Here is a 27,436-nt window from a genome sequence, read left to right as displayed (position 1 = left end):
TGTCTGTCTTTCTTTCTATCTGTCCATCCATCCATCCATTCATCCATCCATCCATCCATCCATCCGTCTGTCTGTCTTTTTATCTGCCCATCCATCCATCCATCCATCCATCCATCCATCCATCCATCCATCCATCCGTCTGTCTGTCTTTTTATCTGCCCATCCATCCATCCATCCATCCATCCATCCATCCATCCATCCATCCATCCGTCTGTCTGTCTTTTTATCTGCCCATCCATCCATCCATCCATCCATCCATCCATCCATCCATCCATCCATCCATCTGTCTGTCTTTCTATCTGTCCATCCATCCATCTATCCATCCATCCATCCATCCATCCATCCGTCTGTCTGTCTTTTTATCTGCCCATCCATCTGTCCATCCATCCATCCATCCGTCTTTCTATCTGTCCATCCATCCAATCCCTTATCCATGTAGCCATCCCTCCATCCAGCTGTGCGTCTTACCTCCCTACTTATCATCTGACTACTCTATTTACGTATGTATCTTGTTTATCTACTTACCTACCTGTCTGTCTGTCACCCTGTGTAGGTATATCAGTCTCTCTGGGTATGTATATCTGTAAAAGGCCTGGGGATATACATACATATATATCTCCATTCATACATGTCTGTGGATAGAGATAGTGTCTTTGTTCAGAAAGTTCTTGCTGTGTGTAAATTGGCATCGTGCACCCTCGGCCCCCATGGGGGCACCTCTGCCCAGTCCCGGGGACCCTCTGCTCCAGGCACTGAAGTGACTCCCCCTGGGGGGGGGGGGTCTGTGCCATGGAACAGATCCATAAAGGGAAGGGGAGTAAGTCGATGGCGGATGGGTGTATGGAGAGATGGGTAGAGCGACAGGGAGAGATACCGACAGACGATAGATAGGTGATGGCCAGATGACAGAGATGGGACTGAATTCAGGACCTTCAGTGCTGAATGCAGCAATTTTTCCAGGTAAGGAGGAAACAGACAGAAGGAAAAGCAGGCCTTCCTCCCCGCAGATGATGCTCTGCCTTTAAACAGTCGCAGTATTTAGGAAAGGGAGATCACTGCTCCTGCAGGGATGGTGAAAGACTCACAGAAGGCAGCCTGTGAGAGGATTCTCACCAGGAGACAGAGGTGGAGGGGAGGATGGAATAGCGGGTGTGGGGCGGCCCAGGCCCAGGCCCAGGCCCGGAGATGGGTAGAGTCATCAATAAAGCAGTTGGAAGGGGAGGACTGTGAAATGAGAGCCACAGCCTAGAACAGCTGAATGACAAAAGGCTCTGAATGCTAAGGTGGAGGCTTTGCCTTTTTCCTCGAGGTGCTGGGGAGCCACAGCAGTTTTTGGAGCCGGCCATGGTGAAATGGTGAGACCAGGGCTTTGAGCAGACTCGTTTTACTGACATCAGTGAAGACAGAGAGCCAGTGGGCCAAAGCCCAAGATTTGCCCCGGTGACTGGGCAGTTTCCATTTCCTCTTCTCCAGGGGCCTCGGGCACGCGTGCTCCGCTCTTGGTTCTCAGGGCCTTTCTCATAAATAGGCGCATCTTTTGGAAATAAGTTCTTAAGTGAGACGGGGAAGCAGCTTTTCTTCTCATCAGATGAGGTCACTTTTCCTGCATCAGAAATCCAGTTTCACCAATAAGACCAAGACAACAATGCCTGGCAATTTCATTTACAGAAAACAAGGCAAGAAAACCATTTGCTAATGGAAACCCCCCCAAGGCCCGCGATCCCTCTGATGCTTTCCATTTTGCCGGAGGAGGCCTCTGTTGCCTTGGAACTGAACCGTTCCATTTTCTTTTTGAAACATTAAATTCCTTTTTTTCAGTTAATAAGCATTTATTCCCCCCTCCCCCCTCCCATCCCCGCGACCTCTGATGGGGGGGGGGGGGAGTCATTTCATAACCAGTATGCAGTCCAGTCCAGCAAAATGTATTCCCACAATGAATGCCTCGTTCTGCATCTTGAGTCCATCAAGTTTTCCTGATTTCTTGAGAGAAAATAAGATATTCTTCTCTGAGAAGCCCCTGAGTTTAGACTCAGAGGGAGAATCTTCCAGCACTAGGACTTCTCTTCCTTAGGATTAAGCCCCCTGCTTTGATATAAGGAGGGGGGATGGAGGGAGGGGGAAAAGGGAGAGAGAGACAGGGAGAGAAAACAAGGGAGAGACAGGGGGAGAGAGAGAGAGAAAGAGGAGGGAGAGAAAACAAGGGAGAGACAGAGGGAGAGAGACAGGAGGGAGAGAAAACAAGGGAGAGGCGGGGAGAGAGGGAGGGAGAGAGACAGAAAGAGGAGGGAGAGGAAACAAGGGAGAAACAGGGGGAGAGAGAGGGAGGGAGAGAGACAGGAGGGAGAGAAAACAAGGGAGAGACGGGGAGAGAGGGAGGGAGAGAGACAGAAAGAGGAGGGAGAGGAAACAAAGGAGAGACAGAGGGAGAGAGAGAGAGAGAGAGAACAAGGGAGAGAGAGAGGGAGAGAGAAAGAGGAGGGAGAGAAAACAAGGGAGAGACAGAGAGAGAGAGGAGGGAGAAAGACAGAAAGGGAGACAGGGAGAGAGGGGAAGTCAAAGAGAGAGACAGTGAGATGGAGAGAGAGAGAGAGGAGAATATATGTGTGTGTGGTTAAATGTAGCCCAGGACATAGAGCTGGGCCTGGAACCAGGGAGATCTGAATTCAAATCTAACCTTGGACACTTCCTGGCTGTATGACCCTGGCCAATCACTTGTCTCCCTGGACTATCAAATGGGGACAATAATGGCCCTTCCATCCCAGGGTCGTTATGAGGATAAGCTGAAATGTTTATAAAAGACTTTGCAAACCTTAATTGCCGTCTGCATTCTAGATGTGGTCATTATTAATTCTAATCTTTCATGGGTGGCCATTATAACATCAGGCCAATGAAGAAGCCTCCTTGCTGATTCCTGACAGCCCGTCTAAGTCCCTCCTCCAGAGGCCCGGCCCTCACCACTCTTCTGCCTTAGAATGTATTCTTAGTGTCCATCCTAAGCCCGAAGGGGAGGGTTAAAACCGACCAGCCTCCCTTCCCCCATTTCCAGTTAATGAGGACTTTCTTGGCTGTCTTGGGGACTTTTAACTCCATTTAGCCAAGTGTGATTACAGTAACATTTTAGATGCATTTAGTCGATGAACAAGGGTTTATGAAGAGCTCGCAAGGTCCGCGGCCACCAGGAGCTTGTATCGAGGGGACCTTAAAGGGCGCCTCATGCCGTCCCTCCTCAATTTTACAGAGGAGGAAATGGAGCCCCGGAGAAATGAAGGGCCTCCCAGGTCCTCAGGGATGGGAACTCCCCTCTGCCAAAGCAGGTCGGAGCCTTCTGAGCTCCTCCAGCCATGGAGAGAGAATTTGCGTCCGTCATGACTCTGGGTCTGGGGGGCCTCCGAGGCCGTCACGGATCGGGGAATCGAGCCCAGGACGGTTGGCCCGAGGGCTTTCTCTGGGTGCCCGTCCTCGGCACCCATCCCAGCACGCTCACAAAGCAGGTTCTGAATGCTCGCGTCTAGGACGCATCAGAGGCTAGACTTGAACCCGTGACCCCGGAGCCGGGGACGGGTGGGAAACTTTGGTCCCCTTTGGCGTGCCCCAGAGACGTCCGTTCAGAGCCAGGCCTCGGGGGCCTGCTGCCTTTGTGAGCGCAGAGCTGACCCGTCCAGTTTTCGCCTCCTTCGGCTTTCCTAGAAACGAGAGAACAAGCGGGCCTTTCAGCGGCGCTGCGTCTCTCCTCGGGGACATGGCGCTCCGGGCTTGCCGCTCAGAGGCTTTGTTCTGCGGAGAAAGGCCCTCTGTGGGGGCTGAATGGCAGCCAGCTCCGGCTTCATCCGGGCCTGGACGCTTAGCCTTGAGCTTCCTCGACCCAGGCGGGCTTCAGAAGCAGCCCAGACCCCAACTTTCTGACGTCGTCTCCATTTCTAAGTGTTTCCCTTCCTAGTCACGGCGATGGGAAGAGAAAGGCGGAGACGGTCCAGCAGAAGCAGCCAGCGCAGAGCGTCCGATGAGGGCAGCCTTGCTCTTCGCAGGGGCGGACGGGGGTCCTTCTCCCTTCAGGCTGCCCCTGGCAGAAGGGCCACCCTTGTTCCTCGTGCTCTTCCCGGGGGAGGTCCTAACCTGGGAGCAGCGGCAGGGTGAGCGCCCAGGGCCGAGGGCCGGCAGCGGGGCTGCACCCACCCCCGGGAAGAACAGGTTCAGGGATGTTCCGGGAACGATAGCAGGCAGAAGCGGGCCGTTCCCTCGGCGCTTACAGCCCTGTGACATAGAGGTAGGAGGAGAGCCAGGAGAGCGCCGGAGCCCCAAGGATTGGCAAGAGGAGAGCGTCGAGGAGGAGAGAGTGATCCTGTGAGAGATCGCGAAGGAGGAGGCTTCCGCCAAGACCTCCAGCCCGTCCCCAGAGGCAGCCCCTTCCCCTCTGCAGTGTTTAAAGACAGCGATACAGCGGGAAGAGCTTTAGATTCGTGGGTTCAAATCCCGGCCCTGCCTCTTCTCTTTAAAAAAACCAACCCACCAACCTTACTTTCTGCCTTCGTAACCACTCTGAGACAGAAGGGCAAAGGCCAGGCGAATGGGGGTTACGGGGCGGCTCGTCTTCGTGAGTTCAAACCCCGCCTCAGACACGTCCTGGAGAGGTGACTGAGATCTCAGGCTGTAATACGGGTTAGAGAAGGAAACGATAAGCCTTTCCAGGCTTCCATGAAAACCTGCCGGCCTCCGCTTCCTCGTCTGTCAAATGAACTGGAGAAGAAAATGGCCGTCATTTCTGCCAAGAGCCTCCCCCCCCCCCCCCCCCCCGTGGGGTCACGGAATGTTGGCCACGACGGGAACAGCTCAACGACAATAACAGTTTAGGTCTGGGGACATCTGGGTCGGCCTCCTCGCTTTAATGATGACACGGATTATTCCCAGCTCTTCATTGTGTCTTTGTTTAGCTTCTCATTGCGTGGAAAGAACTCAGAAAAGAATAGCGAGCCTGGTATAATTCTGCACGCCTTTAAAGGGCTGGCAGAGCACTTGACACATATTTCATAGGTTTCGAGTGTAGAACCCCAGGAACTCCAGAAGGGGGAGGGAGACCACATGAATCTGGAAAAAGATTTAAGATGAAATGAAAATATATACATAGACGTGTAATTTTATTTTATCCCCTGGGAGGGAGGTGGGTAATATTATTATCCTCCTCATTTTTACAGATGAAGACACCGAGGTTACATCGGTATAATATAGGTAGTGAGTGGCTGAGACAAGATTTGAACTCCTGTCTTCCAGAGTCCAGACCCAACGCACTCTCTGCTATACCTGTAATAGTGGGAGACTGAAATAATCTCGTGTCCTTTGCTTCTGACAGGGCAGAAAAACTCCAGCTGCTGAATCACAGGCCTATGACCGCTGTGGAGATCCAGCTGGTGAGGAATCCCTTCAGGGGATTAGTGGGAAGGGGGAGAGTGACAACCCTGGGCTGATGGCGGAGAGCGAGAGACTGGAGGCTTTTCCAGGGGAGTCGGGGGGACAAGCTGTTGTCTTTTGAGGCTCTTTTACTCAAAGGGCTGCCTCAGGAAAGAGGGATGAGACTTGGCCCTACTTGGCCCCAGAGATGGGCCTGGGGAGTGGAGAGTTGCACAGAGGCTGATTTGGGTCAATCTTGGGAACTCTCTGGGTTCCTTCTCCCTAGAAATTTCCTTCCTTTTTAAAAAAAAATCTTTACCTTCTGTCTTTTTATTGGTTCCAAGGCAGAAGAGCTTTAAGGGCTGGGCAATGGGGGTGAAGTGACTTGCCTGGCTGGGATCACATAGTTAGGAAGTATCTGAGGCCAGATTTGAACTTGAGACCTCCTTTCTCCAGCTTGGCTCTATCTGATGAGCCGCCCCGTTGCCCCGTCATTGGCAGTTTTCAAACAAAGGCTGAATGATCACTTCTTCTTTAAAATTTTATGTTATGTAAAAAACATTTTTTCCATGGTTATATGATTCATATTTTCTCCCTCCCCTCATCCAGCCCCTCCCGGACTTGATAAGCAATCCCAGCTGGTTATACGGGTGTGTACACACACACACACACACGCACACGCACGCACACGCACACACATGCACACAATCACTCGAATCAAGGGTCCCCAAACTTTTTTACACAGGGCCAGTTCACTGTCCCTCAGACCATTGGAGGGCCGGACCTAACCCTAACCCTAAATTTGTGCAGTATACACAATGCGGAATCCCCTCCCCCAGATCGCTGCTCACCATGCTGACATCTTCCATTGTGCAGCCACATAATCCATTGTGCGATGCCTCATTCTCAGAACAAGGCGCCACGCAAAGGATCATGTCACCGGTAATAGTGCTGCACGTGAGTGACGCCGCGCTTTGCAGCACCGCCACATCCTGTGCTCCTCTCACTGACCACCAAGAAAGAGGTGCCCCTTCCGGAAGTGCGGTGGGGGCCGGATACATGGATTCAGGGGGCCGCAGTTTGGGGACCCCTGACTCGAACCCATTTCCATATTCATTTTTGTAAAAAAGCAGTCCTTTAAACCAAATCCCCAAATCACATACCCATATAAACAAGTGATAAAATCACATGTTTTCTTCTGCATTTCTGCTCCCACAGTTCTTTCTCTGGAGGTGGAGAGCATTCTTCCTCCTAAGTTCCTTGGGATTGTCCTGGGTCATTGGATTGCTGCTAGTAGAGAAGTCTTACATTCGATTGTGCTACAATGTATCAGTCTCTGTATATAGTGTTCTTCTGGTTCTGCTCCTCTCACTCTGCATCAGTTCATGGAGGTCTTTCCAGTTCTTATAGCCCAGGAGTATTCCGTCCCCATCAGATACCACCATTTGTTCAGCCATTCCCCAATCGAGGGACACCCCCTCACTTTCCAGTGTTTGCCGCTACAGAATGCGGCTATGAATATTCTTGTCCAAAGGTCCTTGCCCCTTTTTTTATGTCTTTGGGGTACAAACCCGGCAGTGGTGTGGCTGGATCCAAGGACAGGCAGTCTTTTAGCGCCCTTTGGGCAGAGTTCCAAATTGCCCTCCAGACTGGTCGGCAGCAGTGCATGAGTGTCCCAACTTTGCCACGTTCCCGTCGGCATTTCTCCCTTCCTTTTGCTGTCATGTTGGCCTGTCGGCTAGGTGTGAGGCGCTTCCTCAGCGTTGTTTTGATTTGCATCTCTCTAATAAGGAGGAATTTAGAATGTTTTTTTCATGCGATTATTGATGGTTTTGATTTCTTCATCTGAAAACTGCCTTGAATGGCCACTTCTTGTCCCTGATCTCCTAGAGGTTCAGGTATGGGTTGCCTCGATCTAGAGATTCTGTGACTCTCTGGGCTTGGGGTCTGCCCTATCAGCCAACAGCAGAGCATGAGCCAGGGTCAGGCTAGGGCCACAGGCTCATCATTTTAGATGTGGGAGGACCTCAGAAGCCGTCTCTAGGCCAACCTGCCTCATTTTACAGAGGAGGAAACTGAGACCCATTAAGGGGAAGTAAATGCCCTGGGGGGCAGTTGTAGTGGCTAAGGGGTAGCATTTATGTAGCACTTTAAGGCTGGCAAACACTTTACATATATTTTCTCATTTGAACCTCACAAGAATTGTCAGGATCTGTTATCCCCGTTTTACAGATGAGGAAACAGGTGGAGAGAGGACAGGTACTTGCTTAGGGTCATAAAGTTACTAAGCATCCCAGGTAGGATTTGTGTTCAGATCCTTCCAGCTCTAAGGCCAGGGCTCTGTATGCTCCCACCTAGCTGCTAAGAACTGGGCTTTGAACCCGGGTCCTCTCTTCTTGAATCTGCTGTTCTCTCCATTGTCCCAGGCCTCCCGGCTTTCTCCCCATGGGGTCATTTTTCAGAGTGCCGGGAAGCGGCCGTGCCAGCTGACCAACTTCCCAGGAATACTGTGCACCGCCTCAGCACTCTGATGGGTCTTGGGGATCCACCAACCTGGTGGCCTCATTCCGTGCATTGACACAATGGGAGTCCCACAGTGGTCGCCAATAAAGCGTGTCGCTAGAGGCGGCTTCTTCCTGGAGTGTCTGCTAATGAGCTCCAGAGATGTAAGCTCTGATGCCGTTTGTATCGAGAGACCCTAATGAACTCCAGGCTTAATGAAGCTGGAATGACTGGCTGTTTCTAGGTCCACATCCCCGTGCATGGGCCATCAGAAAGGTTGTGTGGGAAGGCAATAAAGCCAAAAAAAGGCAGCCGACTCCAGAGCCAAATGGACTTGACTCCTCTATGGGGTCTTTTTTGTTCCAAATCAGCAAAGGTAATAAACATATCTTCAGAGAACTTGAGAAAAGTGTATAAGAAAAAAGAATGCAAAGGAACTGGAGTGTCTTGCCTGTAGATGCCTTAGAATTGGGTGTTTAGGAGGCAGCTGGGTGGCTCAGTGAGCCAGGCCTAGAGATGGGAGGTCCTGGGTTCAAATTTGACCTTGGACACTTCCTAGCTGTGTGACCTTGAGCAAGTCACTTGACCCTCATTTCCTTTTTTTTTTTTAAATTTAATTAGATGATTTAGAATAATTTTCCATGGTTACAAGACTCATGTTCCTTCCCTACCCTCCCCCCAACCCCCTCCCGTATCTGATGCACAATTCCACTGGATTTAACATGTGCCATTGATCAAGACCCATTTCCTTATTATTAATATTTGCACTAGGGTGATCATTTAGAGTCTACTTTCCCAGTCATATCCCCATCGACCTATGTGATCAAGCAGTTGTTTTTCTTCTGTGTTTCTGCTCCCACAGTTCTTCCTCTGGATGCGGATAGTGTTCTTTCTCATATGTCCCTCAGAATTGTCTTGGATTATTTCATTGCTGCTAGTAGAGAAGCCTGTTACATTTGATTGTGCCACAGTGTAACAATCTCTGTGTACAATATTCTCCTGGTTCTGTTCCTTTCACTCTCCATCACTTCCTGGAGGTTCCAGTTCACATGGAATCCCTCCAGTTCATTATTCCTTTGAGCACAACAGTATTCCATCACCAACAGATACCACAATTTGTTCAGCCATTCTGCAATCAGAGGGCATCCCCTTATTTTCCAATGTTTTGCCACCACAAACTGCACAGCTATTAATATTCTTTTCTCCCTCATTTCCTAGCCCTTACTGCTCTTTTTTTTTTAAACCCTTACCTTCTGCCTTGGAGCCAATACACAGTAATGATTCTAAGATGGAAGGTAAGGGTTAAAAAAAAAGAATTGGATATTTAGAGTGGGAAGGCTGGGGAGATGGGCTGAAATGGGGATGGGGACTGGATCTCTTATTTTACTGGTAGAGGGAATTCCCAGGTGAGGAAACTCCTTCTACCAACACAGATCAGCACCCTTTCTGCCACTTAAGAGTTGCCCAGAGTCCTGACTTGCTCCCCTAGAGTCCAAGGCCAGATTTTCTGGTCTTACGTCTGGCTTTCTGTTCACCACACCACACGGCTGCTATTGCGTGGGAGGGTAGGGGGATAAGAGAGGCAGGCAATTAAATTTTTTTTTTTAAACCCTTAGCTTCCGTCTTGGAGTCAATACTGTGTATTGGCTCCAAGGAAGAAAAGTGGTAAGGGCTAGGCAATGGGGGTCAAGTGACTTGCCCAGGGTCATACAGCTGGGAAGTGTCTGAGGCCAGATTTGAACGTAGGACCTCCCGTCTCTAGGCCTGACTCTCAATCCACTGTGCTACCTGGCTGCCCCCTAATTAAATTTTTTTTTTCTAAAGATCATGTAAAATAGTTTTTGTTTTTATCTTTTTTTCAACCCTTACCTTCCATCTTAGAATGAATATCGTTGACAGAAAAGCTCTTCTTGCTTTCTGGAATTCTTTTGGCTCTTTTTAAACAGACAGAAAAGTTAAATTAGGCTACCACTCTCCACCAGGTGTCTTTCCAAGAGAGTTAGAATCCATTGTGGAGGAGGGATGGGAGGCAGAGATTTTGCCCCCTGCCCCACTTTTCCCAGGAAGCAGCTGCTGTTTTTACCTGTTTGACATTGAAGGCCTTGAGCTCAAAGGGTCTTAAGCTTGAAGAAACCAACCCCCGAAAATAAAATACCACGAGACTGTAACTCCGGTCCCACTGGGTTACGGGTCACAGGCTGTGTCTCTATCTCTTCCGCCAACACTAACCAGCACCATGTGTTGTTCCTGGCTCAGAGACATGTGGCAACAGCAAGAGGAGGGGGAGGGGAGAAGAGGAAGAGGAGGAGGAGCTGAAGGGGCTCTGCCTGGTCCTTGGACCTGTATGTGATGGTGACTAGAAAGGAAGACAGCAGCATCTTTATATCTGGCCTAATCTCTGAGAATCTTTCCCTCTCTAAGATGCTCTCTTTTCCTCCCTCCCTCCCTCCCTCCCTCCCTCCCTCCCTCCCTCCCTCCCTCCCTCCCTCCCTCCCTCCCTCCCTTCCTTCCTTCCTTCCTTCCTTCCTTCCTTCCTTCCTTCCTTCCTTCCTTCCTTCCTTCCTTCCTTCCTTCCTTCCTTCCTTCCTTCCTTCCTTCCTTCCTTCCTTCCTTCCTTCCTTCCTTCCTTCCTTCCTTCCTTCCTTCCTTCCTTCCTTCCTTCCTTCCTTCCTCCCTCCCTCCCTCCCTCCCTCCCTCCCTCCCTCCCTCCCTCCCTCCCTCCCTCCCTCCTTCCTTCCCTCCCTCCCTTCCTTCCTTCCTTCCTTCCTTCCTTCCTTCCTTCCTTCCTTCCTTCCTTCCTTCCTCCCTCCCTCCCTCCCTCCCCTCCTCCCCATCTCCCCTCCCTCCTCCCTCCCTCCCTCCCTCCCTCCCTACCTCCCTCCCTACCTCCCTCCCTTCCTCCTTCCTCCTTCCCTTCCTCCCTTCCTTCCTCCCTTCCTCCCTTCCTCCCTTCCTTCCCTTCCTTCCCTTCCTTCCCTTCCTCCTTCCTCCCTCCCTCCTTCTCTCCACTGTACTACCTATTTGGATTAGAATAATCAGAGCTCAGAGGAGCTTATTTACATCTAGGATCATAGATATGGAGCTATAGAGGACCTTAGAAACTATCTAATTAATCCAACCTCTTCATTTTATAGAGAAGGAAAATGACTCAGTTTTCCCATCTGTAAATGACTTGTCCAAGGTCACATAGGTTTGTAAGTGGCAGACATGTGTTTTGAGTCCAGGTTCTCTGTCTCCAAATCCAGTGTTCTTTGCCCAGTATTGAAATGCTTTATTTCTGGTTAAAGTTTTATTAACTTCACATCTAAGGCTTTTGCTGAGGGCTGGTACAAATGGGGTGGCTGGAATCAGGTCAACTAGGCTCTGGAGAGCTGGTGGTTAAATATTCAGTGTTAGCACTTATAATTTGGAAATCAGCTTATGATACAAATCAGGGCTTGATTTTTAAAAAATTATCTAGATTTAAGAAACTGATGGAGAAGATATCCTATGTGTTATGGGCATGTTTTTTCTCTAGAGAGATGGTTGTTAAATATTTCTCAGCACACTCCTAGATACACTATTCCCCCGTGAGTGTATTAGGTTTAGAGTCAGAAAGACCCCGTCACCTCCCGTGACCCAGGCCCTCAGATCCCTTCCAAGGTCTAGATTTTTGATTCTGTGATTTTGTTTTTGAACCTTCACTTTGTTTATTAGCAAGTTTAAGACCAACAAGAGGTAAGGGCTTGGCCGTCGAGGTTAAGTGACTTGCCTAGGGTCACCCCGCTAGGTGCTTTTTCTTTAAAGATGGGTTTTTGGGTGCTTTTTGAAAAGCATCCATGTCCTTTTGGGGGTCTCTTTTTTAAACCCTTCCCTTCCATCTTAGAATCCATACTGGTTGCAGGGCAGAAGGGCAGTGGGGGTAAGTGACTTGACCAGGGTCACCCAGCCAGGACTTTTAATGGGTGAATGGGTTTTCTTCTCTGCAGATGGTAGAAGAAAGTGAGGAAAGATTGACAGAAGAGCAGATCGAGGATCTCCTGCAGACCGTGACCAGCATCCTCCCTGGGGACCCCGAGGCGGAGCAGAAGACGGAGAACATGGCGGTGGAGGAAGGGGACCCCGAGTAGCCACGAGCCCCTGGATTGGCTTCCAGCCAGAGAGGGCTGAGAATCTAAAAGGCATTCGAGACGGTTTGGTCTCAGCCCAGGATGCTTTGTCAGCGCTAGAAGCCCCCTCCCTGCCGACCAGAAATGAAGCAGCCACGAAGCAGTCACTCGGGGACGGTTCCTGGGGAGGGAAGCAATCCAGGACGTCCAGCCCACAGGGAAGGGTGGGAGGCAGCCCCTGAACCCTCTGGGTCCAAAGTTCTTTTCCCGGGCTCCTGCCCTCCTCCGTGCTCTCACGTGTCCCTCCCCGACGAGCTGTGGAGGGGAGCTCTGTGACTGTTCTGCGAGAGAACCAGCAAGAAGGAAAGAATGGGATCTTTTAGAAGGAACACGTTCTTCCTAGTGGGTGCCAGCCAAATGAATCTAGCCGGACTTTGTCTTAAATTCATTTATTAACGCCGCTTGTCTTTGATCAGGGTGACTTCAGGGGAGGCAGCTGTGGCTTAGTGGGTAGAGAGCTGCCTTCAAAGACCCGAGTTCAAATCCCGCCTGTGGCATATTGGCTCTATGACCCCCCAGCAGGTTTTTAACCTCTCAAGGCCTTACGTGACTGACTCCCCCTGCCCTCCCCTCCTCTCTCTCCTCTTCATTAAACTGTGTGCAATTAGCATTGATTATCTCTCTTCCCCCTTCCAGAAAAGAAAGGAGGAGAGACAGTCTTTGTAACAGAAATGCCTAGTCAAGCAGAACCGCTTCCTGTGCTGGCCAGTGCCGGAAGTGTGCCTCGTGCTGCCTGGCGAGGCCTCCCCTCTAAAGCGCAGCCGGCTCTCGTCATCACTCGTCCCAGCCCCCCTGTATCCAAGAAGAGCAGCCGGAGGCAGCATCCTGCCCCGGACGTGACGGGAGCAAAGGAGGGAGCGGAGGACCCGCCCCTTTAGAGTCAGAGCAGGCCTCGAGGGCCATCCAGTGAGGCCTCCTCATTTCACAGAGAAGGAAGCTACGCCTCACCAGCCACAGGGCAGAGCGGTAATAGGAGGCGGACCGGAGATTCGAACCCGGGCCTTTCATTGCAGGGCTCGCGCACGCGCTTTCTTTTGTCCCGGCGGGTGGGTCAGAGGGGGAAGAGGACATTCAGCTGAAGACCTGAGGCAGCTGTTGTAGGACTCGGAGCTCGAGGGGTCCCCCGGGCCCAGCCTGGCCCCAGGGAGAAAGGCCTTCCCTCCGTCCTGGACAGAAGCGGGGGGCCGCGGGCACGGCATGCTGCCCGCGCCGGTCGTGGGTCCTGTGGGGGTAGTTTTGCTCAGTTGCTTTTTTCCCTCTTGAGCAGCGGCTTGCTGGATGGTGTGTGACATGGACCTAGCACGGACGATTATGTGAAAGCAAAAGAAATAAACCTTTTTAATCATCGGGTCCCGCCTCCCTATTTCATTGTGTTAATTTTGCTCATCAGTTTATCTGTTTGCAAACCCTCCTTTGTCACCAGGAAAGCCGGCCAGCCGGCCCCGCTCTGCTTCCGGCTCCTTCATGGAGGAGGAGGCAGGACTTGAGCCCCTCCTCCCACTGTCCACAGCTCTTTGCCCGGATCCTTCAATGCACACCATTGGCTGAGGGTCATCGCTGAGTGAAAACTCAGACCTGTCCAGCCTCATAGGAGGGCGGGTGACCGAGGGGCGCTGGGCTTCGAATGAGGAAGACTCGCCTTGAGTTTACATCTGGCCTTAGGCTCGGGCCAGCTGTGTGACCCTGGGCAAGTCACTTACCCCCGTCTGCCTCAGTTTCCTCAGCAATGTAAAGATTAAAATTTAGGGGAGACTGAGGCAGGTAGAAATTAGTTTCTCTGCAAGGAGTAGTATATTTTTATGAGGTTTATTAAAGGTTAAGGATTAAAGAAAATACAGAATAAGAAAGCACGTGTCTAGGCCCAGGGGTCTAGACAACCTCACCTACGTTATGAAAAGAGACGTGTCCGCTCCAAAATGGAAGTCAAAAAAAAGCCCCCAAAGCCTTTCCAATCAGGTTAAATACTTCATCTCGCTCTCGGCCCAGGTGAGATTACAAGGCATTTTGGGGAAATGGAGCAAGGAATTCTGAGGTTTGAAGTCCTGGATTCAAGTCTATTTTTACAGCAATTAAATAAACCGAAGAAGGAAATGGCAAACCCCTGGGATCTCTGCCAAGAAGACCCCAAAAGAGGTCCTGAAAAGCAGGACACAAAATCGGCCTTAGCCACAGATCTTCAGACTGAGTCAGGTTCTGGGGAGATCCTACAATCCTGTAGGGGTGGCTGCACGGATGTCACATCTGTAGCACTTTCCTTAAAGGGTTATTGTCCTCCCACATCTGTGCCAATGTGCTTCCAGAACTAGTTTTATTGCCTCCACCCAGAACACAATAAACATAGCAGAAAGTTTTTTATTTATTATTCCGGAAAGTCTCTATTTTAATGCTTCTCCAGAATATCGATCCAGTTGCAGCTCCCTAGCCTGATCCCCGGGGGCTGGGCTTAGCCATATCCCCCCTCCCACGAAGAAGCTGAGCCGAGTGACGGTTGCCTCGGAAACAAGCTGCGACCCACATGTCCGTTTACCTGGGCCCCACCAGTGATGCTTCCCTTTGGATGAACGTGTGTGAGGGGACTCGCAGATGGCAGCCTTCTTACAGCCCAATCCATTGAACAAGAAATCGTTTGCAGGCATCCGCCAGGCTCCAGGGAAGCCCCGTGACTCTGGAGCACTTGGACAGCAAGAAAGAGAAATCCGGCTGAAAGGAAGCCCCGTGCGTGTCTGAGGCCCGTCATCAGGAATGTCATTGCTCTGCCCTGAATTCATGGACAAAGATCTGGCCTAGGATTGTGCATCTGAGAAGGGGAGCAGCCTTGGAAAGCAACAATGTAGAGAAAGGCAAACTCAAACAAAAGTTCCTCCTCACACCTCTCAGACTGGCCAATAGGACAGCGAAGGCAAGGGATGAATGTTGGAGGGGATGTGGCAAAACGGACACTAATGCATTGCTGGTGGAGTTGCGAACTGATCCAAGCATTATGCCCAAAGGCGCTAAAACAGCCTATCTGGCATCGCTACTGGGAAGGTCTCCCAAAGAGATGAAAAAGAAAAGGGGAAAAGGACCTGTTTGTCCAAAAATAATTACGGCAGCTTTTTTTCCCCCCCAAGGAATTGGAAATTCAGGATTTATCCATCAGCTGGGGAATGGCTGAACAAGATAGGGTAATTGATTGTCATGGAATACTATTGTGATGTAGGAAATGATGAGCAGGATGATTTCAGAAAAAGCTGGAAAGACTGATGAACGGATGCAAAGTGAAGAGAGTTGAACCAACATTTTTACACAGTAACAGCAATATATATATATATATATATATTTAATGACCTAGTTGTGCTGAGCAATTCAGCGATCCAAGACAACCCTACGGATTCGTGATGAAAATGCCAGCTGCCCTCTGAGAAAGAATGGATGGAGGCCGAATGCAGACAGACACATATTAGATTTCATTTTCTTCCTTTTTTTTTTTTTCATTTGAGATCCTTTCCACAAATTGAGCTGAAAAAATGTTTTCCATGATCGCACATATAAAATTCCTATCAGATTGCTCGGGGAATGGGGGTGGGTGGGAGGGAGGATGAGAAGTTAGAGAATTTGGAACTCCAAAGAAAGTGAATGTTAAAAACTTTATATGTAATTGGGGGAAAATGAAATATTTTTTGAAAATCAGTTCATCCCAAACCTTCATTTTACAAGTGAAGAAAGACCCAGAGTGGGGAAGTGACTTGTTGAAAGTCTCTGATCCTGTCTATGAGCTTTAGAGTCTTATAGAGAATGAACTTGGACACTCCGATGAACATGGACAAAGGAGAGTCTTTTGGACTTAACTGTGTTCTCAGGCTCAGAGACTAAAGCCTGCTGTGTGGCTACTTTAGCTTATAAGCCTGGGCACTTCTTACCCTTCTCTCTTGTCCCAAGGTAGATTGGAAAAGAGAATGGAAAGAATATTGGAAAGAATATTAGTTAGTGGTTAGACTTCCTCCAGTTTCTGGTCCAACCCCTAAAATTATGGCCAATTATTTCCACTCTGGTCTCTGTGTCTTCACCTGCCCAGTGATGGAGCCGAGTCCTTCAGGGAAGGGGAAGGGGTCAACAGAGATGCTGACACAGCTTGTAGGAAGGCACATAGTCATTCTCTCAGCCAATCCCTTTTTAGTTTAAAAAATCACAGAGCTTCAGAAGAGGAACATCTGAGAGAGGGGAGCAGCAAAGTGGCTCAGTGGATTGAGAGCCAGATCTGGAGATGGAAGGTCCTGGGTTCAAATGTGATCTCAGTCACATCCTAGGTATGTGACCCTGGGCAAATCACTTAACTCTCATTGCCTAACCCTTACTGCTCTTCTGCCTTGGAACCATTACACAGCATTGGTTCTAAGATGGAAGGTGAGAGTTTTAAAAAAAGTAGAGCATCTGAAGAGATGACCATCCAAGCAACCTGTATCTGAATAAGAATCCTCTCTACCACCATCTTTGAAATATGATCAGGCTTGGAGATTTCCACTTAAAAGGGAACTCACTACCTCCTAATGCAGCTCTTAGGAAATCTTGGTACCTGACTCAATCTCAGGAGCTTTCAAACTTGGGATTGCCTATGAGACAACTCCCCAAACCCTTCCTTCCTTCCTTCCTTCCTTCCTTCCTTCCTTCCTTCCTTCCTTCCTTCCTTCCTTCCTTCCTTCCTTCCTTCCTTCCTTCCTTCCTTCCTTCCTTCCTTCCTTCCTTCCTTCCTTCCTTCCTTCCTTCCTTCCTTCCTTCCTTCCTTCCTTCCTTCCTGCCTTCCTTCCTGCCTTCCTGCCTTCCTGCCTTCCTCCCTGCCTCCCTCCCTCCCTCCCTGCCTCCCTCCCTCCCTGCCTCCCTGCCTCCCTGCCTCTCTCCCTGCCTCCCTCCCTGCCTCCCTCCCTCCCTTCCGTCCTTCCTTCCTTCCTTCCTTCCTTCCTTCCTTCCTTCCTTCCTTCCTTCCCTCCTTCCTTCCTTCCCTCCTTCTTTTCTTCCTTCCTTCCTTCCTTCCTTCCTTCCTTCCTTCCTTCGTTCCTTCCTTCCTTCGTTCCTTCCTTCGTTCCTTCCTTCCTTCCTTCCTTCCTTCCTTCCTTCCTTCCTTCCTTCCTTCCCTCCTTCCCTCCTTCCCTCCTTCCTTCCCTCCCTCCCTCCTTCCTTCCTTCCTTCCTTCCTTCCTTCCTTCCTTCCTTCCTTCCTTCCTTCCTTCCTTCCTTCCTTCCTTCCTTCCTTCCTTCCTTCCTTCCTTCCTTCCTTCCTTCCTTCCTGCCTTCCTGCCTTCCTGCCTTCCTTCCTGCCTTCCTGCCTTCCTCCCTCCCTCCCTGCCTCCCTCCCTCCCTTCCGTCCTTCCTTCCTTCCTAGAATTGATTCAGAGAGTGGTCTCCTTTGCTGTGTGCTTCTGCTGTAAATCAATATGGATGCTATTAGAAGGAGGTCAGAGAAATCTCACCCTCTCGTGGAAGGTAACAACACTAATATCTCAGCTGTATTAAAGGAATGAAGAACTGGTATTAAAACAGTCTCCTGGTCTGAAGTCTGGTCTCTTGACTAGACCATTATCCTTTTTTCTTGGTAGCTTCTTTTAGCATCCCCTTCTTTAGCATTCCCAACATTTCCCCCTGGTATCTCTGTCCTCATCCCTTCCCATGGAATCAAAAAAGGAGCCCAGATCTAGCGATCAGGGCAGATTTTGCAGGGAAATGGAGGCAACAGTGCAGCACATCCCTCAGGGTTACAAAAACTAAGCACTTACTGAATCTCTGTCCTTATGTGACCTGGTGGCTAAAACAATATATTAGAAGCTCACTGTTTCTCAGGAGCTGACAGGCAACAAGTCCCTCTATTACAAAAAGCTCTTCAAATAGCTGAGGGAATTCAACCAGCAAACTCTATAGAATGTCATTGAAAGGAATACTACCAGGATGGTGGCTTGTCCTTAGATCTTTCCTATCTGATTTCCATTTAAAAAATAAGAATGGGGGGACAGTTGGGTAGCTCAGTGGATTGAGAACCAGGCCTAGAGATGGGAGGTCCTGGGTTCAAATGTGGCCTCAGACACTTCCCAGCTGTGTGACTCTGGGCAAGTCACTGGACCCCCATTGCCCAGCCCTTACCACTCTTCTGCCTTGGAACCAACACACAGTATTGATTCCAAGATGGAAGGTGAGGGTTTAAAAAAAAATAAGAATGGGTTTTCTAACGTGCAGAAATGACCATTTCACACACACACACACACACACACACACACATACACACAGACATCTGTCAGTACTCCATGTGATCTCTAAGATCAAATATAAAATGCTCTGTTTGGCCTTCACAGCCCTTCATTTGGCCCCTTCCTATCTTCTGTTGCACCCATCTGATGCCACCTTGCTGTACCTCCCTCTCTACGTTCTATCTCCCATCTCGGCGCCTTTCCATGGGCTGTTCCCCATGCTCGAAATGCTCTCCTCTGTCCTCTCTGCCATGGCTTTCTTCAAGATTCCACTCAAGGGGGCAGCTGGGTAGCTCAGTGTGTTGAGAGCTAGGCATAGAGACGGGAGGTCCTAGGTTCAAATGTGGCCTCAGACACTTCCCAGCTGTGTGACCCTGGGCAAGTCACTTGACCCCCATTGCCTAGCCCTTACCATTCTTCTGCCTTGGAGCCAATACACGGTATTGACTGCAAGACGGAAGGTGAGGGTTTAAAAAAAAAAAAGGTTCCACTCGAGTCCCACCTTCTGCAAAGGCCTTGACCATGGCCATGACCAAAAAGGAAAATGACAAACATTGGAAGGGACGTGGGAAAACTGAGACGCTAATACACGGTTGGCGGATCTGCCAGCTCTTTTTTTTTTTTCCAGTCAAGAAAAAGCATTTATTAAACATTTACTTTGTGCTAAGAGCTGAGGGTACAATAGCTGCGCCCCTGCCCACAGAGACCCTACAGTCTAATGAGGAAGGGGGGCGCAGCTTGTCAACAGCTACCTACAAACAAAGCATATACAGGATCAGTTGGGGATCTTCTCTGGTGGAAGATCTTCTCTGATCCACAAATGCAAACTTCCCGGGGACAGGACGAATCTTTTTTTGATCTTGGTATTCCTAGTGCCTGGTATAGGTTAATGAAGGTTACATTAGGAGATCCCTACACTGATTCTGGGTAGTACAATGGTTATGACGCTGATCCTGGAGCCAGAATGATCTGAGTTCAAATCCAGTCTCAGACACAAAAACAAGTCATTTAGCCTCCATCTGATTCAGTTTCATCAACTATAAATCGAGGATAGTAACTATATCTACCTCCCGTCATTGGTTATCATAAGGATAAATAAGATATTCATAAAACATTTTCAAACCTTAAAGTGCTACATAAAAGCTAGCAGTTATTATTATTATTATTACTACTACTATGATCATCCCAGCTCAGGCTGCTTACTATCTGCATGACCTCAGACAAGTCCTTTTACCTCTTGAGGCCTTTAGTTTCCTCATCTTTACAAGTGGGTGAGTTGCATTTGATGGCCTCTAAGGCCCCTTCTATTAGCCTAAGTGTATTAGCCTCCCAACCATATTTCCAAGGATCAGTGATACCCAACCAGTCTGAGCATCCATGGGCAGTTGGTATTCCAACCAACCCCCTAATTCAATCTTCTGCTCTTTAACTCTCCCATCCATTCAATGAGGAATGGAAGCAAGCCAGTGAGATAATACATTTTATTTGCATAGTTCATTTGGCAAGGATAACTAATTAGGCTGGGAAACACTGATTTCTCAGAAAAAGAATAGCTATGAAATAGGTATATAAAACCCCCATGTATCTTAATAAATATTGAGTAGGTAAGAGTGACCTTTTAAAGCATTATATGTATTGCTAAAAAGAGCTCAAAGTATTCTAGTCCTTCTTTAATTAGTTTCATTATTCTTCCATGCTCACCATTTTAATAGCATGGCCCCTCCTGACCCCCCATTTAAAGATATCAAAAAGAACAAAGGACCAAGGGTGAAAGAGTTGCTCCTCCTTGGACAATGAGAAAGGAGAATAAAAGACAGAAACATCTCTGAAGTCTTACATACTCAGTGAGCATGTGAGGTTTTTAATGGCGACCACGGAAGTTGGGTCCACACCCACCTGTCTCTACATGAAAAGTTCCAGAACCATGGTCAGGTGTTCTGGCTAGACTCAGGTATCCTGCATGAATCCACCAATCTAAACTGGCAATCTGACAACGTATTACCATGTAGAGGTCAAAGGGGGAGACCCTTGGCATGGAGCTTCTTGTCATCCATTGAAAACCACCTCTATGAGTAGAGTGGCAGAAAATCAGAGGGGCTTTTAGAACAGCCTCCCCCCAACACTGAGGGCTTTCTGGGGTCCACTCCATAGTTCTTGGAGCTCTCCCCCTTGCTTCAAACACTTGGTGAGGGAGGACAGTTGAACAGCTTAGCCTTGCCTCTTTTGTGGGAGTTGATGGAAGAAGGGGAGAATCAAAGCCAAGAGTGTAGAAGTCCAATGAGTGCACTTGGAAAAGGCAATCAGTCTGAATATGGGAATGCAGGAGAATGGCAGAGCTATACCTCTGGCCAAATGACCTCCTTGAAAGGTTGGCCTAAAAGGGAGGAAACAGGGAAAATAAAAGTCACCAAAATCCTGGAAGCATTCAATGGCTAGTAGAGCAGTGGTTGGGTAAGAAAGGGAATCGTTCCCTTTTTTTACAGAATTCTCTCTTCCCATCCCTTACTTTGACCTTCCTACTATTTCCTCAGGTCTTAGGGTTACCAGTTACCCTTCCAGGCACAACAGACAGGAAGCTCAAGAAGAAAGACCACCAGGGCTGGGGACACACGGGGGACACGGGACATTCAGTGAGAGATGGGTCCTCCTTGGGGGACGAGGTGCTGACCATTTCTTTCAGGCCAACTTGTAAGGCACAGATGGTAGAAGTCAAGGCAAGTCTCTGAGCACATTCGGGCTCGCGGGAGCTACTGGGAGAAGGCGGCTTGGCGTTCTCTGAAGAGAGCCCTCCGGTGTTTTCTGTCCTCCTCCTCCTGCTTTCGGGCATTCTGCTCTGCTTTGATCTCAGCTTCAAATCGGCTGGTCACGGACAGGGCATGGACCTTGGCTTCGAAAAAATTCTTGGCTCCTTTCACACCTTCCATGGCCACGTCGATCTCGGAGAGCTTGGCCAGGGACATCAAGCCGCTGTCTTCCTCCAGTTCCCCTGAGGCTGCTTTGCGGAAAATCAGCAAAAACTCCCGAAAGCTGAGCTTGCTGTCGAGGTCCTCATCCACCTCCCTGATCATTTCCTTTAGTCCCAGGTGGGTCTGGGGAGCCCCCAGCTTCTCCATCATCAGCTTCAGTTCCATCAGGTCGATGTAGCCATCCTTCCCAGAGTCATACCGTCGGAAGAGGCTCTCCATGTCCTTGATCTGGCGGCGGCTGAACTCGCGAAACTCGGTGTAGGGCTTGAAGACCTTGATGGGCCGGGGCCGCGCCGTTCCCTCGTGGATGCCCTGATGCCGGTTCAGCTGCTCCTTGAGCTCGGAGCCCGCGTTGGCCGTGAGCTCCTTGGCGGGTGGCTCGTCTCCCGGGCTCGGGGAACCGCAGGGCCAGGCTGGCGCGGGCACCCTGTCGAAGCCGTTTTGCTGCGGGGTCGGGACGCCCTCAGCCTCCTGCTCCAGCCTCAGCCTCCGCTGCAGCTTCAGGGCGAGCTCGTAGCTGGCCATGGCCCAAGGACGCTCGTCCACCCGCCCGATCGCTGCTTCCTGGGAGCGGCTCGGAACTTCTCTCTCTGCCAACTCTTACAACCATTCTGGAGAGCACTTTGGAACCAGGCTCGAAGAGCCATAAAAGGAAGCCCTTTGGCCCAGCAACATCGCTGCTCCATCTGTGTCCCAAAGAGACCAGAGATAAGGGAAAAGGGCCAGCTGTGCCAGCATGTTTGTACGGCTCCTTTTGTAGTGGCAAAGAATTGGGATGGAGATGGAGGGGCTGCCCATCCCTTGGAGGATGGTTGGGCAAGTTCTGGTCTATGGTTGTGATTGAATATGAACAATGAACAGAATGCGTTCAAAAATCCTAGAAAGGCTTAAATGAACTGCTGCAAAGTGAAGTGAGCAGAACCAGGAGAACCCCGTGTACAGTAACAGAAGGGGAAGGACATCATCAGCAAAGCAAGGATCCAAGATGAGCCCGAGGGACTCACGATGAAAATGCTCTTCCCACAGCCAAAGGAGGAACTATTGGAGTCTGAGGACAGATCAAAGCATGCCTTCCCCCACCACATATCTGTCCTTCATGAGATCTCTATTGTACGAGTGACGTATCTTCTATCACGACGTGAGCAACATGGAAACCTGTATTACATGCACGCAGCGAGAAGAACCTCTATCAGACTGTCCGCCCTCCGGGGGGAGGAGGATGTAGAGAGGGAGAACATCGGAATTTTGAAATATCAAAAACAATTGGCAAAAAGTTTCTACGTGTGACAGAAAAATAATAAAAGATACAGAATGTTTAAAAGGCCTTTGAAGTCCTTCCCACTGTGAGCGCCTTCCTGCTAAGATTTCTTCCTCCCGCTTTGTATACGTCTTGTGTGTCCTCAGTTATTTGGATGTCATTTCTCATTAAGCTCCATGAGGGTAGGGGCTGCTTTTGCTTTTTCTTTGCCCCCCTGCACTCAGCACAGTGCTGTGGAAGGTAGGCAGGGTCGGGGATCACCTCTATTGTACAGATGAAAAAACTGCAAGCATGAGAAGCTGGCTGGCTAAATGTTCTGGCCGAGCTACTTTTGCTCCTCGGGAGTACCCACAGCAGATGAGATGGGAAAGTGGGAAGCTCCTTGGCCCCTCCTCGAATCCCAGAAACACGGATGAGGCCATGGCACGGTTGCCTAACCCAAGCCCAGCAGGCCTCTCTCCCATGTTGGGAAGCCTACGCCAATGGGCATGATCCAAATGAGTGTGTTTGGAAAAAATGTTTGCTGACAAGCATTGATGGGAAGAAAACTGGAAGAACTGATTGGGCCACTTAAGTAATATCCTTGTCCGATGAGGAGGGCCTTGGCGTTCTCGCTCATGGCCTCAGCTGGGCCCAAGCAGCCTGGGCTGGATGAGGAGATCTTGAAAGGAGGACTCGGCGCCCCCAGAATCCTCCGGGCAGCTGATGTCTCCTTCCTCTGCTTTGGGCCAGCTCTCCTCTCTCAATACCCTCATTGTCTCCTCGAGACTGGAGCTGTGTTTGGATAGTTGTGGGCTGAGTCGGTCTGGACACAGTCCAGCTGCCTTCCTTGACACAGGTTGTCAGCTGGGAGCTCCCGAGTCCAGTCTCTGGGGCCATCTGGGGTCCTCCTTGAGTATCCCTTTGTCCTAGGATGCTGGTGCTCCGGCCTCAGGGAATCAGAGAGACTCATTGACTCAGAAATGGCATGACAGATTCTCCAGGTGGGATGGGGAGACTACAAGTGGCTGCAGTTCCTCATCCTTCCTACAACGCCTGGTCTTTACTCCCTCTGAATGTTCACCATGATTGGAGGAAAGCGGCAATGGGCACGAGAGAAGCGAAGTCAGCGGGCAAAGAGGAGAGGAAATATTCTTTGTCTTTTCTTTTTTTTTTAATAACCCTTACCTTCCATCCTAGACTCAATACTGTGTATTGGCTCCAAGGCAGAAGAGTGGTAAGGGCTAGGCAATGGGGGCCAAGTGACTTGCCCAGGGTCACACAGCTGGGAAGTGTCTGAGGCCAGATTTGAACCTAGGACCTCCCATCTCTAGGCCTGGCTCTCAATCCACTGAGCTACCCAGCTGCCCCCTCTTCGTCTTTTCTTGAAGAGGTAGAGGACTATGGTTGGAAGTGCTGCATACGCTGACACATACTAGTCTCATAGTTTTGCTTAACTGTTCCTTTTTTTTTCATTGCAAAGGAAGACCACCGAGGAGACAGAGGATATCCAGAAGTAATTGTTCACTTGAATAGATACACACACACATATATGGTTTTGTTTTCAAATATATATTGATTTGTCCAATATATATTTTTAAGGTTATCTCTTTTTTTCTCTCAACACCCATATTTATATAGAACATTAAAAAAATTAAATCACATCCATGTTCTGGACAAGTAAAACTATTTTATAACCTGATTGAGAGGGAATAATAGAAGAGGATTTAGGATTTGCTTCTGGAAAGAAGCAGAAAACATAGGTGCCAGGCCTAATTCTGACTAGCATGCCTAATTAGCTAAGTGATCTTTAGACAGTTCCTTCTTGGAGGCAGCTCAGTGGCTCAGTGGTTTGAGAGCCAGGTCTAGAAATAGAAGATCTTGGGTTCAAAGTCATTTTACCCCAGTTGCCTAGACCTTAATGGCTCTTCTACTTGGAACCAATACACAGTATTGATAGATAGGAAGGAAGGAAGGAAGGAAGGAAGGAAGGAAGGAAGGAAGGAAGGAAGGAAGGAAGAAAGAAAGAAAGAAGGAAAGAAAGAAAGAAGGAAAGAAAGAAAGGAAGAAAGAAAGAAAGAAAGAAAGAAAGAAAGAAAGGGAGGAAGGAAGGAAGGAAGGAAAGAAAGAAAGAAGGAAAAAAGAAGGAAAGAAAAAGAAGGAAAGGAAGGAAGGAAGAAGGAAAGAAAGAAAGAAAGAAAGAAAGGAAGAAAGAAAGAAAGAAAGAAAGAAAGGGAGGAAGGAAAGAAGGAAAGAAAAAGAAGGAAAGAAAGAAAGGGAGGAAAGAAAGAAGGAAAGAAAAAGGAAAGGAAGGAAGAGGCAGACAGAAAGAGAGGGAAAGAGAAAGAGACAGAAAGAGAAAGACAAAAAAGGAAGGAAGAGAGAAAGAGAAAGAAAAAGAAAAGGGAAGGAAGGGAGGAAGGGAGGAAGAAAGAAAGACAAGGAAAGAAAGAAGGAAAGAAAGAAAGACAGAGAGACAGAAAGACAAAGAGAAAGGAAGGGAAGGAAGGAAGTCTTTTCACCTGTATGGGCTTCTTTCAAATAAGGGACAAGTTAGAAAATCTCTTAAAAACCTGCCCATGTCTAAGCCCTGTGATACTTGGGGGTCATTTCTTCTTTCTGAAACAATTTCCCAAGGTAAGTCATTTGACTTCTTTGAAAGCCAGTTTCTTCACTAGTAAAACAGGCAAGAGAACAGCCAGAACTTCCTGACTTCAACAGGTCAGGAGAACGGGGTTCTTTTGATGGATAGCCAGTAATCTCAGAAAATTGCTGCTGGCTCACCCATCCACGCTTCAGACTAGGGGAGCGATGAGGCTGCCATCCCACATATGTAAGCCAATTTGCAAACCTAAAAGTGTTATCTACAAGCATTATATTGTCATTATCATCATCAATAATGTTGGTGATAATAGTTATCAATAATTATCGTTAATAATGATGCATGTATATTCTAGAATAATATTGCCAATGGTAATTATGAATACTTATTAATATTAATCACATGGGCATACTAATATTTCCAATAATTATGATAATTATTGGTCCTAATGTATTGGTGTTGGGGGCAGCTAGGAGACCCAGTGGATTGAGAGCCAGGTCTAGAGATGGTCCAAATCTGGTCTCAGACTGTGTGACCCTGAACAGGTCACTTCATTCCAATTGCCGAGCCCGTTCTGCTTTTCTGCCTTGGAACTAATACCCAGCATTGCTTCGAAGATGGAAGGGAAGGGTTTAGAAAGAATAAGAATAAGAATAAGAATACAAAATGTGTCGTCATTATTGGTAGCATCGTTGTTCTTGGTAACGATGATGAGGCTAGCCTGGGGAAGGCCAGCCCGGAAGATGGAAGCTCCTTCTCTGGGGGCTCAGGAGAAAGCATCGTGGGCTCCTGTCTTGCTGACCGCTATTCATGCCCAGCTGGTGAGTAAGGAAAGGAGGGTCATCTGGGCTTCAGGGGGCTGGTGGGAAGGAGGGGAGGGAGAACCCCTGCTGGTGGGAGCTGAGCACGAGACTGAGGGCTCTTCCCATAGACGGTGAGAAGGTGGGCTGTGTGGATGCTAGCTTCCCGAGGCCCAGAGACCCCTTTATTGTTTATTATTCGTTCAATAACTGCAGGAGTGGACACTACAAAGAACCTGAGTGGTCAGCTCTGGGAGGCCGGAAGCGTGTCTTATTGATCCTGGCGTCTCCCTCTGGACCTGGCGATGAAAGATCGCATGGGGTGTAAAATCCCTTGGGCTGGAAGAGATCCACCCTGGTGAGGATTTTGTAATTTACTCCCATTATGTCAGACCTCCATGCGGTGCATTTGTGATGAGTCCCTGGGGAGGATGGGAACGGTGATGAGGAAGACGAGGGGGAGCCCTTTGGACTCCATTTATCTTTTGTGCAGGAGCAGAAAAAGCCTGGACTTATCATCAGGGAAGAGCAGATTCAGATGTGGGCTAGGACACTGGCTGGCCTTTCTTAGGCTTCTTGGAGCCTCAGTTTCCCCATTTGTAAAATGGGGATTACCCTATGTGGAGGTATTTATTATTATTAGTTGGGAAAACCTTTATCTGTATTTTGCAGATGAGGAAACTGAGGATGACTTGTCTGGGAGAAGAGCGTCCGAGGGGAATTTGACAAGACCTAACTTACAAGGCTACTGTGAGGAAAGCCCTTTAAGCTCTACAGAGGGGTCAGAGGGCTGGGGAGGTTAGGTTCTAGTCCTGCCTCTTATACAAATTGCCTGTGTGACCCTAGACAAGTCACTTATCCTCTTAAAGCTACCAGCAATTCTCTAAGGTTATAAATTAGAGAGAAGATGCCCACTTGCCATTGGTAGAAGGAATTTCCACACTGGAGGTTCCTTCCATTGATGATGGTGCTTGTTAACATGAATAGAGCCTTCTAAGGGTTGCAAAGGCCTTTCTATACAAAAGGATCCACTGGAGGAGGAAATGGCGGACCATTCTAGCTAGTAGCCTTGCCAAGAAAACTCCATGGACAGGTGTGGTCCTTGGGGTCACGACAAGCCAGACCCAACAGAATGACTGAACAACAATCATAGACAGCATCTCACTGACACCGGGGGAGGTAGGGACTATCATTACCCTCATTATACAGATGAGGAAACTGAGGCAATGGGGGGAGGGTTAAGAGACTTGCCCAGAGTCACACAACTTGCAAGTTTCTGAGTTGGAGTTGGGAACTCAGCACTGCCTCACGTGCTCCATCTGACACTCCAGGCTGCCTAGAAATTTCTAAAAACCTGTCCAGTGAATGTGAGTTATTATTTCTGTGCTCAGAAAGTCCTGGATTCCTTCTCCTGCAGGGCCAGTCTGATTAATGAGAGGATGTGGTGTGACCCCCCGTGGATCCCCAGAGGGTTCAGGGTCTCTCTGGTGAAGCCTCTGGACCTCTTCTCAGAATAACGCTTCTGAGCGCAGCAAAGACAATCAATTGTAAAATGACAAAGGAAGCCAATTTTGTTGAAATCAAGATG

General features: G+C 49.0%; 2 protein-coding genes across 3 annotated transcripts in view; one reads left to right on the top strand and one right to left on the bottom strand.

The window, feature by feature from the left end:
* CRCP (CGRP receptor component) overlaps window positions 1–13,382 on the top strand; it is a 36,186-nt gene extending 22,804 nt beyond the window's left edge. For both annotated transcript variants that reach the window (XM_007485679.3, XM_056819704.1), the window contains 2 exons: window positions 5,345–5,402; window positions 11,853–13,382. In XM_007485679.3, coding sequence (XP_007485741.1) covers window positions 5,345–5,402; window positions 11,853–11,993 — 199 coding nt within the window. In that variant the 3' untranslated portion in view covers window positions 11,994–13,382. The remainder of the gene's footprint in view (window positions 1–5,344; window positions 5,403–11,852) is intronic.
* Window positions 13,383–19,992: 6,610 nt separating this feature from the next.
* Window positions 19,993–21,737, bottom strand: LOC100009913 (EF-hand domain-containing protein D1-like). Its single transcript, XM_056819703.1, has one exon. The coding sequence runs from the start codon at window positions 21,732–21,734 to the stop codon at window positions 20,991–20,993; it is 744 nt and encodes a 247-aa protein (XP_056675681.1). The 5' UTR covers window positions 21,735–21,737; the 3' UTR covers window positions 19,993–20,990.
* Window positions 21,738–27,436: the final 5,699 nt, after the last annotated feature.

This window comes from Monodelphis domestica, chromosome 2, assembly GCF_027887165.1.
Source record: "Monodelphis domestica isolate mMonDom1 chromosome 2, mMonDom1.pri, whole genome shotgun sequence".
In the NCBI taxonomy this organism is placed as follows: domain Eukaryota; kingdom Metazoa; phylum Chordata; class Mammalia; order Didelphimorphia; family Didelphidae; genus Monodelphis; species Monodelphis domestica.
This window is presented reverse-complemented; position numbering and strand designations above follow the sequence as displayed.